At 33.2% G+C, this 12,500-nt stretch overlaps 1 protein-coding gene across 4 annotated transcripts; it reads left to right on the top strand.

The window, feature by feature from the left end:
• The first annotated feature begins 2,248 nt into the window (after window positions 1-2,248).
• Window positions 2,249-4,936, top strand: LOC125836083 (E3 ubiquitin-protein ligase CCNB1IP1 homolog). Of its 4 annotated transcripts, none has more exons than XM_049515166.1 (8): window positions 2,249-2,332; window positions 2,676-2,748; window positions 3,088-3,133; window positions 3,260-3,290; window positions 3,471-3,726; window positions 3,921-4,081; window positions 4,264-4,540; window positions 4,613-4,936. In XM_049515166.1, the coding sequence occupies exons 1-8, from the start codon at window positions 2,263-2,265 to the stop codon at window positions 4,617-4,619; spliced, it is 921 nt and encodes a 306-aa protein (XP_049371123.1). In that variant the 5' UTR covers window positions 2,249-2,262; the 3' UTR covers window positions 4,620-4,936. The 4 variants fall into 4 exon arrangements, with proteins under 4 accessions (XP_049371123.1, XP_049371125.1, XP_049371124.1 ...); XM_049515168.1 differs by having other exon boundaries at window positions 4,294-4,540; window positions 4,613-4,633; XM_049515167.1 differs by lacking the exon at window positions 4,613-4,936 and having other exon boundaries at window positions 4,264-4,544.
• The last annotated feature ends 7,564 nt before the right edge of the window (window positions 4,937-12,500 follow it).

Below are 12,500 nucleotides of genomic sequence, written 5' to 3' on the forward strand. Positions count from 1 at the left end.
ATAAACAACAATATATATTAGTAAGCTCTTATTAATATGATAATGTATTCTTTTTATTTTATATAAAATTAAGTGCATTTTAAAAAGCTAAGAGCCAAAAACTACAAATCCAAATAGCATTAGATTCTTTTGAGGTAACCAAAATATTAAATTAAAGTCATATAATTTACAACTTTTTTATCTCTAAGGTAGGTCATTGATGTCATTAGAAAATTTAATAATCAGGTCATTAAACTATAATATACATTATAATTTTTTAAAAATATATATTTACTTGTTATTTTTGTTGGTGAGGGACTATTCATATCAATTACTCATTTTAAATATTTTTTTCCCATTAAAAGTAAAATGAGTTTCTTTTATTACACGATTAATAAGAAAATCAAAAACAGAAAAGCTTAGTTGAATTAAGGATTAAAAAACAACTTTAGCTATCCTATTTTATTGAGTTTCATATTTGAATTGGGTTTGTCTATAAAATCTTGTCTACCCGACATAATTAGCAACTTTATTTGCTGAGACATTAATTTTTTAAAATATATTTTTCATTGACTTTTTAAAACCCTTAAACTCCCCCTCCCTTCAATAGGAGACATCGAATGCCACATCAGATATGAGACCACGACTAAGAAGGTGGAAAAGAAGATGGTAGACTAGATATCACAGTTGAAATAAATTAATTTATACGGGCAATTTTAACCTAATTTTTTTTTTAACTTTTTAACCTAATATTAATTTATTTAGACTTGTCAGAGGGAAATTATTTTTTTGAGTGCCACTTGACAAATTTTAAACAAAAGAAAAAGTGTTCACACATCATCAAAAATAAGTCAGAGGTGTATTTTGCTAACTATTGAGTGATAGTTCAGATATGAAACTCAAAAAATTAAAATAATTAAAATATGTTTTTATAGTTAACTCAAAAATAAAATGAGTTTCTTTTCTCACATGGTTAATAAAAAATAAAAAATAAAAAATAAAAAACTTAATTGGGAATTGGCATGTCAGTTCGATTTGCTTATTTTGCACATCACGGGTCGGTCGGGTCGGATCATGGATCCTTATAAATACTGAGATTAGAGAAACGGCATTTTGCCCCGCCATTTTTCAATCAAAAATTCAAATAAAGCAGTAGCAGATGAACTAGAGAGAAGCTTCAATTCGAAAATTTTCGTGCTAGGGTTTTGATTCAATAGAATCCTTGCATTTTTCACGGGAGATTTTCGAATTCGTGGAGGTTATGTGGAATTTGTACAGCTCTATAATAGTTTTCGAATCTCGCGATTTGGTGTTGAATTGAAATTGTTTGATTTCGTTTATTTCTTCTCTGTGATTTTCAGGTTGAAATTTCAAATTGGAGAGTTTTAATCTTCGAAGTTCCGAATTTGTTCTGATTATTCAAATTCTGTAAGTACGATGCAAAATAAATCTCGATGTCCCTGTTTCATTTTTTGTAATATTTTGTTGATTTAGTGTATATTTTTTCAGTGATTGCAGATTTGTTTCATTTGAAGGTTTCGGATCAAAATTTTGGCCGAAAAGCCAGTTATTAAGCTCGTTTGAAGGTGAAGATTTGTTGCTCAATCACTTGATATTCTGATTATCTGTTTGGCGGCTTGAAAATTATAGGATTGAAACTTTACCTATTCTAATTCTACTTTCCTACTGACATGATCTAGAAAATTTGTCATGCTGATAGCTAATTAGTTAAATTTGCTTATACTTCTGTTCATTTATCTCGGTTGATGCATAGTCGTGATGTTTTTATTTATTAAAAGTTGAGTATTCATCAACATGTAAAAAACTGATTTTTCAATAAATAAGCAGCAAGCAATTTCACGTGATAGTTAACTTGCTTTTCTACAGTTATCAAAGCATGTTTGTGTTTTCCAGTTAGTTTTCTTCTGCTATCCAAGTATGAACCCTGATATTTCAAAAGTTTATACGAAGCTAGAGGTTTCAGCTATGGATATTCTAGCTGCCACTAGGCAGTTCTTCTTTCACATCAAGCATGTTTGAAATTGGATTAGCCAGATACAACTGGCTGTTAAGTGGTTTTTCTATTTGTGTCATTTGAGATGCAAAGTTTGTTCGGCGATGTAGTCAACTTTTTCGTAGGGATAATTAGTCATTTTTCATTGACTATTCCTCTGTCTACTGCTGTAGTACGCATGGGATCAGAAATGTTGTGCTCAGACTTTTAATGATTACAGAACTTTGTATAATGTGCTATGAAACTGACAATCATTTCTGAAGGTTGAGATGAGATGCAATGCTTGCTGGCGAGAATTGGAAGGACAGGCCATCACTACCACTTGTGGCCACATCTTCTGTATCCTAGTTTTGCATGTGTTCCATATCTGTTTTGTGTGTATTCCAGCCTCCCGAGGGAATGTCTTAGCTGTCGATGAACTCTTGGGAATTAAGGTTCGATTCCAGCAGAGGTGACACTAAATCCCATCTGCCAATGTTTTGGTGGGAAGTGTTATCTGCTACTATATTGGTGGTAAGTAGCAGGTACTTGATGGCTCATTTGATGTTCGTGGAAGCTAGGACAGATACCACCGTAATCCATAAAAAAATAGTGTTCCCATATAGGCATGTATGGTTGTGCAGTTTTCTCATGGACGTGGTTATGGTGTACAACTGCTATGATTCCTTAACAATGATAATAGGTCAGAACGATGCCAGTAAGATTCTCAGCAGTGATGCTGCTTGTCCTATTTGTGATCAAGTTCTCTCTAAAAGGTTAGTGCTATCTGGTATAACTTTCATCAAGTGTTGTTTCCTTCACCTAAAAATGATTGATTTTGCAATAGGTATATCCTTAAAATTAGCACTTTCTCTAAGTTCTTGTCCCTTTCTCCTTTTGATTTGTTTTTCTAAATCTTTTTTTGTTGGTTTGTTTGGGGGTTGGAGGGTTATGACATTTCCGGAACATTGATTTTGTTTTCCATTGCTACATTTTATGTATTAATTGGGTTGTATTTTACTTTTAATAGCATTTATTAATCACTCAAAGAAATTTGTAGCATCTTGTCAAGTCTGTTATGTAATGTAACCAAGCCTCTGATATGTTTGTTTCAGTCTCATGAAACCTGTGGACGTCAATCCAAGTGATGAATGGATAAATGTAAGCACATATTTGTGATAGGGTTCTCCCTTGTCACTTTCTACATTTACGGTGGCCTAATCATATTTGTTCTAACTTATTTCTTAATCAGCATCCTAGTTAAAATTTGTTCACAACCTCATGCAGATGGTCATGGCTGGAATTACACCACAGATATGTATCCTTCATCGCCTGTCCTGTGTTGCCATATCTGTAATATTCAGTTTTACTTTAAAAACATAGTGAAGTTGGCTTATTTATATTAACATACTACTTTCCAAAGTTGATGTAGGGTAACAATATCTTTACAGAAATGGTATTACGTTAGCTTCACTACTTTCTCCTTAATCACGCCCAGTAATGAAGAGTGCCTACAGAAGTGTGATGTTCCACATTGGGCAAAAGGAATTGGAAATGCAGTTCAAGATGAACAAGATAGTAGCTCAATGCCGTCAGAAATGTGAGATGATGCAGGAAAAATTCTCTCAAAAGTTGGAGCAAGTGCATACTGCATACCAGAAGGTGGCTAAAAAGTGCCAAATGTTGGAACAAGAGATTGAGACCTTATCTAAAGACAAGCAGGAACTCCAAGAAAAATTTGCTGAGAAATCCAGGTTCTTCTTCAGTACTTAAAGCAGTTTCTGTTTGTCCCAAGTCAAAAATTAAGAAATCCAGTGTAACTGCAAATGCTCTAATTCTCCACCATAGTCTATTAACTGGGGAGGTTGCAAAGTGTGCTTTGACTTACTACTGAAATCCGCTATCTTTGGTACGTTCTCTCAGAAATAACATAGGTTTCTACTGTCAGGCAAAAAAGAAAACTTGATGAAATGTATGATCAGTTGAGAAATGAATATGATTCAGTAAAGCGCACAGCCATTCAGCCAAGTAGTTTCTTTTCAAGAGCAGAGCCTGATATGTTTGCAAATCCTGCTAATATGATGGACAACAGAGATACTATGAGAAAAGGTAACTTATTTTGTATTTAGCATAATCACATGGCACATGTGAGGCTGGTGTAATTTGAAAATCATGATTTGTTCATCTTAGTGCATGAATACTCATTGTCCAAATTCTTTGAATTTTGGGTATTTCGCTCTCAAAGCTGCATTAACCTTTTAGCACAACATTAGTCGACTCATTTGCCGCAGATTGGTCGGTTCTCACTCCTGAAACTCCAGGACCAAGAGAAGACATATGGCCTCCAACAAGACAGAATGGTTCCAACTCTGGCCCTTTCGATGTCTCGAGTGGCTCCCCTGTTAGACAGTCAGCAGTGCCAGTGGATGCTGGAAACAGAAGAGCAGGCGCACATCCTATGCTTGGCGTTGCAACTGGCGCAAGCAATCCCTCAATGACCCTTAGGAATCTCATCCTATCACCAATTAAGAGACCTCAACTCTCCCGCAACAGACCACAGATGTTCACGTAAGCCACAAACTTTACATCCAATAAACTAATAAGTGAGAGCATAACTTTTACAAATATTTGGTTTTCCAGGTTTTAAGTTGGGAGATCTTTCAACTCCAATAGTGCAGAAAAATATACCTGAGATGCAACTATGGACCAGGTTTCCTTGACATTTTCATTGGGAAATTTTGCTGAGAAATTAAAGTGCCAGATAATGAAATGCTTAGCTGACTTTTCTTTTGTGGTAGGAAAAGTAAAGATGATGTAGAGTAATGTTTCATAGTTTACATACAAATTGATGATGTGATATGCGTTACAGTTTAATAGTTGCAGCTTTTCTTGCACTACTTAAGTGTATAAACATGCCTCTTTTGTACTTGAGGATTCAAAAATTATAAGTACGGAAAATGGAAACAGTGTCTTCCTTGTGCTGAAAATTGTAGTACTCTTTAGATTACATGCTGCTAACCTAAAGTGTATGCAAGAATACATGTCATGTATTGATTGGATTGACGTAAATATTGGATGTGGTACAGTTTTTTGTGGCTTGACATACCACGTTTAACAGAGCAGACATGATTAGAATCATCAAAAGTCCCTCTTTTAGGTACCTTACAATTCCAAATCCTCAACCTTCATAAATCCATGTATTAAGCTACTGTTAACTCTAGGAGCTTCACATATTACTTACATTTACGACATAGGAGGGGAGAGATCAGTGGATTTTATATGGACAAACCGAGATCATCTATTGGAAGTTTCAATTTGATGGGAAGGACAACCCAAGACAACACATCGCTCATTTTTTTGAAACTTGTAACATATGAGTTGATTGCAGGTACTTATGTTAAGAGTAGTGATACAGAAATTAAAAGAGAGAGTAACAAGAATGTATAATTGCTCTTTATGTAAAATGAAAGAAATGTATTGTATATGTGTAATTAACTGTCTCTCTCTATTTAAAATTTTTGTTACAAATATGTATAATTAAGTCTCTTGATCATATGACATTATTGGAAGGCATGAAAGCCAATATGATAAGAAGTATGAAAATGAAAATAGGGATTAACAACAACATGAATGGTGGTGGCGGTGGCAATGGTGGAAGTATCAATGGAAGAAGTAACAATAATGCAGTAAGACAAATTAGAAACAACATTGACTCTAAACTGAAATAACTCATGGTAGATGATACATTCCTTTTAGCATATTTCCCTTGTGATGAGAATAATCTTCCATACTCAAAAGTAGTAGTAGTAGTTCCATTGGAGTTTGTCACTTCTTTAACATCCATAATTACGAGGGACGACTTCTCTTGATCAATACTTTCTCTTGATAATGAATTATTTTCTTCGATTTGAGGGGTGAATTGATGAGTGTGTTGAAGGAAAGAAAAGGAGAAGAAGAAGAAGAAGAAGCAGTTTTAGAGTATTTCCTATTTTTGGTTTGAGATTTATGATAATTATATTTTGTACTAGATCTGTTGTTATTATTATTATATATATACTATGCTTATGTTATATTTGTTGGAAGAGAGAGAGAGAAATAGATGGGAAAATTCAGGTGGGATTCAATGAATTCCCAAATCAAGTGGGGGCAGTTTATTTCCTAGTTGATGTTTCTTGAAAAAGAAATAGGAGTGTTGTCTCCCTTGTCCAAGATTCTTCACCCCTGGACAATCTTGCTCTCCACACGACTCCAATCGAGTCGAGCTCAATCAAACTTCTTATATTAGTATCACATCGAATTGAATTTGAGTTGAATTTTATTAAAATTTAATCGAATTTGAGCTTAGATTGAGTTTACTCTTTAATGTTTAGTGCACTATTAGAAATAATTAGATATAAAATAAGTAGGTTGATTAAGAAAAATGTATAGACATTATTAGTTTAAATTCAAATTGAACATAGAATAGAACTTTCAGGTCAAAAAAGTAAATTAATAAAATTCAAAAAAGTTGTCTAATAGAATTAAGTTTCATTAATTTTTTTAATTACATACCGTACCACCTATAAAGTAATCAAAAACGTAACCCCCCTATATATATGGAAAATGAAGTCGTCTTAATTTAATAGGGAGTATTTTACCTTTAAAGTGAAATTTTTCGATACAAATTTAAATTAATCAAACCTCAAAATGAATCGGAAACACCAAAATGGAAAACCAAAAACAACAACTCCATTCTGAAACTTGTGTAGAAGAACACAACTCGAAAATGACTGTCAGCCAAAGTCGAAAACTTCCTAATTTTTGACTTTTCATTTTTCACGTTGTTATCGTTTTCTCTTTGAGCTTTTATGCCTGCGCCTCAAATATTTATATCATAAAAGTTTGTATTTCAAATATAATTGTAAAATGATTCCTATTAAATTAAGACGACTTCATATTCATGTCTCATCAAATTCGAAATCTCTTATACATATTAATTTATATTAACCTTTTATAGTGCTTGATATAGTGAAAAATTCAAGATTTTCACTAAGGAGTTTGAAATATAAAAATGTAATGTTTGAATTTTGAACCCTTTAAACCACGTAGATGGTGTTTGGATTGACTTATTTTAAATCATTTTTGGATTCTAAACTCTTTTATTTTTGAAAGTGTTTGTGAAAGACAAAAAATGCTTTTAAGCTAAAATAAAATATACAAAAATAAGCTAGAAGCCAACAGTTGAATATTTTCAACTTATGACATTTAACTTTTAGGGATTATTTAGTTCGAAAATATATTATGCTAAGATAATTTAAGCTGGAATTAGTTATGTTAGGATTAGTTTTTATTGCTTGTTTGGTTTGTCATATTTAAAATAATATTCATTGCATAATTTCTAAGAATAAGTTGTTTGTTAAAAATACCCTCCACCTAATTTTAAAAAAAATATATTTTCTTTGCAAGCTTTAGTTATTCATTCCTAAAAACAAAATTTTCATCTTATTTGTCTTAAATATCTTTGTATGTGCATTTTCATGATTGTGCCGTCTATACCCTTATGAAGTCTTAGATCGCCTTTTGAGAATAAAGTACTCCATTAATTATATAATTGAATTTAATATCTAAGTATTGATTGATATAATCTTATAATAACTCACTTGTAACTTAAATTTTGTGAATAAAGTCACTTAATTTGTATTATTTCACTAAAAAATGTCACTCCTTTTTTAATCAAAAAAATGTCTTAGTCGGAATAAGTGATAAATCCGACCATTATCACTAAAAAAATGTCACTCTTTTTTGTATCCTTTTTTTTAAATCGGAAATTGATAGATCCGACTATTTTTAATGATGTGATAATTGGTTTTTAATTTTTGCTACTTCATAGTTCATTCAAAGGTCACTAGTAAGGATGAATTTGATTGCTTTTAATGATGTACATGAGTTTTAAGTAAAAAAATAATTAGAAAAAAATATTAAATCAGATTCAAGTAAATAAAAATCTCCTATTCAATCCAGTTTTGATCGTAAAATCTCTTTATATGCTAAATAAATGCATAAAAAATCATTTACATGCTAAATAAATTTCTTTATCTGTCGAAAATTAATGATAAATGCTTTGCAAAAAATATTTAAGAAAGTTGCATAAAGCAATAGAACTCTTATGTTTGGGAGTATATATGATTTCGATTTGAGGACGTGATATATGATTTATATATAGATTGATAATGTAGACAATAGAGTTTAAATACAAAACAAAAACTATCCTAATTATAGAAAATAAATTACTTGCAATTTACATATAAGACTTGTTAATATCTACAAAGGAATTCTATATTCTTGCAAATAAGGAATCATTATCATCTAACACTTAGAATCCTCCTCATTTACAAGTTTGTTAAAGCTACTATATATTTATAAGCAACAAATATAATACCACAAGTCATCAACATGTAAAAAAACCTCACTCGAGCCCTAAAATATTATGTCCAACAATTATCTTCCATGTGAGAATACCGTTACTAATATCAACTAATATTCTTCTGTCGTTGACAGGGCCTTATATGGATATATATGGTGTATCTTTTCTTTTGTACTTTTGATAATTCATCGGGACACTTCTTTTCAAATTAATCTCATTAATCATGTGCTATGAGAATCATTACTTATTCTTAAACTCTCTGGATCACGTAATGAATTTATGGGAGTTCTCACATGATATAGTAAAACCTTATTTCCTTATTTAAATACTGTTAAAGTTTCTTATTATAATTTAATTTATTTATTGTGTATTTAGCGAAATAATAGTGCTTGGAGAATCATTACTTGTTCTCAAACTCATTAGATCATGAGTCCAATTGATAGGCTCTCATATGATGTAATAAAATATAAGTTTCATATTTAAATAGTGTTAAGTCCCTTATAATAATTAAATTAATTAATTATTGTCAGCCAAATAGTAACCTAATTTATAAATACCAATTTGGTCGATTATTAACAAATTATTTTGTTGAGTAATATATATATATATATATATATATATATATATATATATATTGGTAATTAACACGAGTCGATTTATGATACACTTCTCCATATATAGTCTATCATCAATATAAAGAATAGTCGATGATCATTGGTAAAGTGGTTCATGCGTTTTTACAACAATAGATAATTTAAATAGAGATAATAATGATTGAATTGAATAACAATGATTGAGAGATAAGAATAACCATGGCTAAATTGGAGAAACTTTTCGTCGTTGGAAGGAATTTTTCGTTGAAAAACCTGAATTTGTTGCCAAAAATATTAGAAGCTCTTTTTTTTAAAAAAAAAAGAAATCAAATTTGGACTCGTGGTCCTGGTCACAACCATAGTCTTCTCCTCCTCCTCTTTTGGGTGATAAAAATCCTCCATGTGTGGTTCTCTCCATTTGTATTCAAGATCAGCTTTCAAAGGTATGTATCTTTTCATCTTCCTTGTCCATTTGCCGTTTCTGAGCTGACTTCCTAGCTTCCCTTGAAGGTGTTCTACCCGGTTCGGATGTATGAGTTATGGGAGGACTCTTAGGAGAGTACAAACCATGTATACCGATTTGAAGTTCTTGTAAGTATCCTTTGTCATTCCTCTTTTGTGATAAACTGCTCAAGCTCTGACACATCCTTATAGTAGTTGAAGATGAACATGAGTGAACCAAATTCTTCCGCTATTCATCCTTTTGGACTCCTAGTTGGATGCAAGTGAACAATGCAGATCCGGTTCCTTGACTCTCATGTTTTGCTGGTGTATGTATCCCTTTTTGCTGACTCTCATAGCTTAGATTAGTTAGTTCACTCACTGCCCTTTTGCTCCCGCTATAGCACCAATCTAATTTGTACATATTGTTGTGGAACTATGTGGCTTCAAATCTGTAACTAAGCATGTTAGTCGTAATTGATGATATTGATTTTCCTTGTTTTAACTCTAATTGAAGGAATCTAGTGTTTGTCAATATTAAAAATTTTCCTTCTCATGCTTGGTATCTGATTGTAGTGCTGGAATTTGTTGTTTTTCCTTCTTGTCCATAGCTAAATTAGCAATATAGTCTGCTAGTTGATTAGCTTCCCTAAAAAATATGCTTGACTGTAGTATTCATTTGAGACATGATCCCCTGAATGTCTTCTAACATTTCTAGCAACTCCCATATGATTTTCCAATTATGGGCCAACATATTTCTCCAAGAAAGAGAGTTTGTTTCCTGTTGGTAGTCCTGAATTAAGCAAAACTGTAATGCCTTCCAAATAGCCATAGCCTTTGCTTCCATGTTAGTAGCCACTCCTATGTTATGTGCTTCTGCATAGATTAGATTTCCTTCATTGTTTCCACTATAGAATCCATATGTACTCTGACCAGGATCTCCTTTACTCGCACCGTCAGTGTTGCACTTAATCCATTCCTCCTCGTATAGTTTCCAGCTCACCATGTCCTAATATGAAGTAGATTTGTATATCTGTAACATCTCCACCATATCCTTTCCCTATTGTTGGACTTCCTTAAGCCATGGGAGCCTAACTCATATCAACTGGAATATTGTCATATGACATTGGTAGCTCATCCTATTGAAAGAGTATCCCTTTCCATGTCTTATTGCATTTCTCCTCTTCCACAATTCCCACATTATTATTATGATAGCTGGGACAACCTTTAACACTTGCTCTAGTTTGTTGGCTGCCTTGTGTTCTCACCACTTAACTATGAGTTGTTGAAGGTGCAACCCTTCAATGTTTATTCCTGCACAAAAAGTAAACCGTTTCCATAGTTTTTGAGCTATGAGAGCCGTTAGAAATAAATGAGTCATTATCTCCATTTCTCCTTTCTCGCAACAATAGCATTTGGAAACCACCTGCAGCCTCATCCTTTTAAGATTATCATCGGTTTCAATTCTCCTTCTCCAATGAAAGAAAGTTATCTTAAAAGGAAGACCCCTTTATCCAAACATCTCCCGCCCATTCCACTTCCCCTCTTTTCTTCTTTAAATTATTGAAAGTCGAACCCATAGTGAACTGTCCTTGCTTGTTTCCTAGCCACCAGACCTTATCAATACATTCTTCATTTAAGTAAGGCTTAATACTCTTTATGATATACATGACCATCTCCTCAGAAATGAAGGCTCGTAGCTTTTACACATACCATTCTCCATTTATAATAAAATCTTTGACCTCCAACTCTTTGTCTCTAAGTGTCCCCTCTTCAAAGAAATATAGGACCCTTCACTTTGTAACACCTCAGAAATCTAGTAGACTAAACTAGGCCTAAGTGAGAGGACTAGGGTCAAGGAAGAGGGCTAGAGCATCCCACTTTCCCATAGACACTACCCCACCTTCCACGACTGCTACCACAACCAGTGGTGAGGACAACGACCTGTGCTGTGGCTCGTGGTGGGCTAGGCAGTAGCCTTCCCAAAGCTGCCCAAAACTGCCCCCTCCACACGAGCCACTTCACGGCTCATGGTGATGACCACGACTCGTGGGAAGGCTCGTGGTGGTGCTTTATATTTTTAGGGATCATTGCTACGAGAGGCACCACGACACGTGGAGCCTCACGTGAAAGGCTTTTCATTAGACTTAGAGTTTAGGGTCAACTTCAAGCAATCATAAATTTTAGCTCAAAACAAATTAGGTGACCTATGACCTATGAAATTAAAGGTCTTTAAGTCCTCTTTTCAATGCCACCGAGTTTTTTTAATTCCCATCTTAGAGTAAAAAGTTATCCCCGAAATAGTAAAGCACTGTTAGGCAGAAATTCTTCACGACCCGTTTGACGAACGGGTCGTGGTGATGATGACGATCCGTTTTGGTCTCCATCATGCCATTTCGACAGTTTCCAGTCAGGGGACTTTTTGGGTCCTTTCCCAATTATTTTAACTCAAATTTATGTCGTTTTTCCCAAGCTTAGGACCTCTATATAAGTCATTTTAACCCTAAAACTCACCCATTCAAATCATTATTTCCAAAACCCAAAAGAAAATCAAAGATCTTCCTCTCCAAAATATTTCTCTCTCTAGAAACTTGAAGAAGAAGAAGGAGTTTCAAGCTAGGGTTCAAGAGCAAGCTTACATACTTCAATTTCTTTGGGCTTTGATAGTAAGGTATAATAGTTTTCATCCATGGAGTTCTCTCAAAATCTCTAATTTCAAAAAGGTAGAAATTCCCAGTTGTTAGGGTTTTCTTCGATTACCATGAGTTCCTTTCAAACATTATTTAAATGACTGAATTAGGTTATATTAAGCATGAATTGATGAATTCTTATGCGTTTTATGATGTTTCCCCATGAACCCATGTAATTCCCATATTTCTCAAGAATTGATGATATGATGTGGGTCTTTGTTGATGAAAGAGTAATTTTATGAATTAATGCATGAAGTGATAGAATCACATGAATTTATGATGAAATCCATATCTAATTCTTGAATTCTAGATGTGGTGATTGAAAGTAGGTTTTGAACCTCAAGGAGATAAAGTATGAGATTATGCATGTTTTTATGAAATTTATGAAAATGCTTTAAGGA

This window comes from Solanum verrucosum, unplaced genomic scaffold (assembly GCF_900185275.1).
Source record: "Solanum verrucosum unplaced genomic scaffold, falcon-dt-bn FXZP01000208.1, whole genome shotgun sequence".
NCBI classification, from domain to species: Eukaryota; Viridiplantae; Streptophyta; class Magnoliopsida; order Solanales; family Solanaceae; genus Solanum; species Solanum verrucosum.

What these genes read in the sequence shown, in the direction of transcription:
- LOC125836083 (XM_049515166.1), top strand. Translation starts at nt 2,263, where the DNA reads ATGAGATGCAATGCTTGCTGGCGAGAATTGGAAGGACAGGCCATCACT. An exon ending in CAAGTGATGAATGGATAAAT is followed by an intron (nt 3,134 to 3,259) that starts GTAAGCACATAT and finishes AACCTCATGCAG; the next exon opens with ATGGTCATGGCTGGAATTAC. An exon ending in CAGAGATACTATGAGAAAAG is followed by an intron (nt 4,082 to 4,263) that starts GTAACTTATTTT and finishes CATTTGCCGCAG; the next exon opens with ATTGGTCGGTTCTCACTCCT.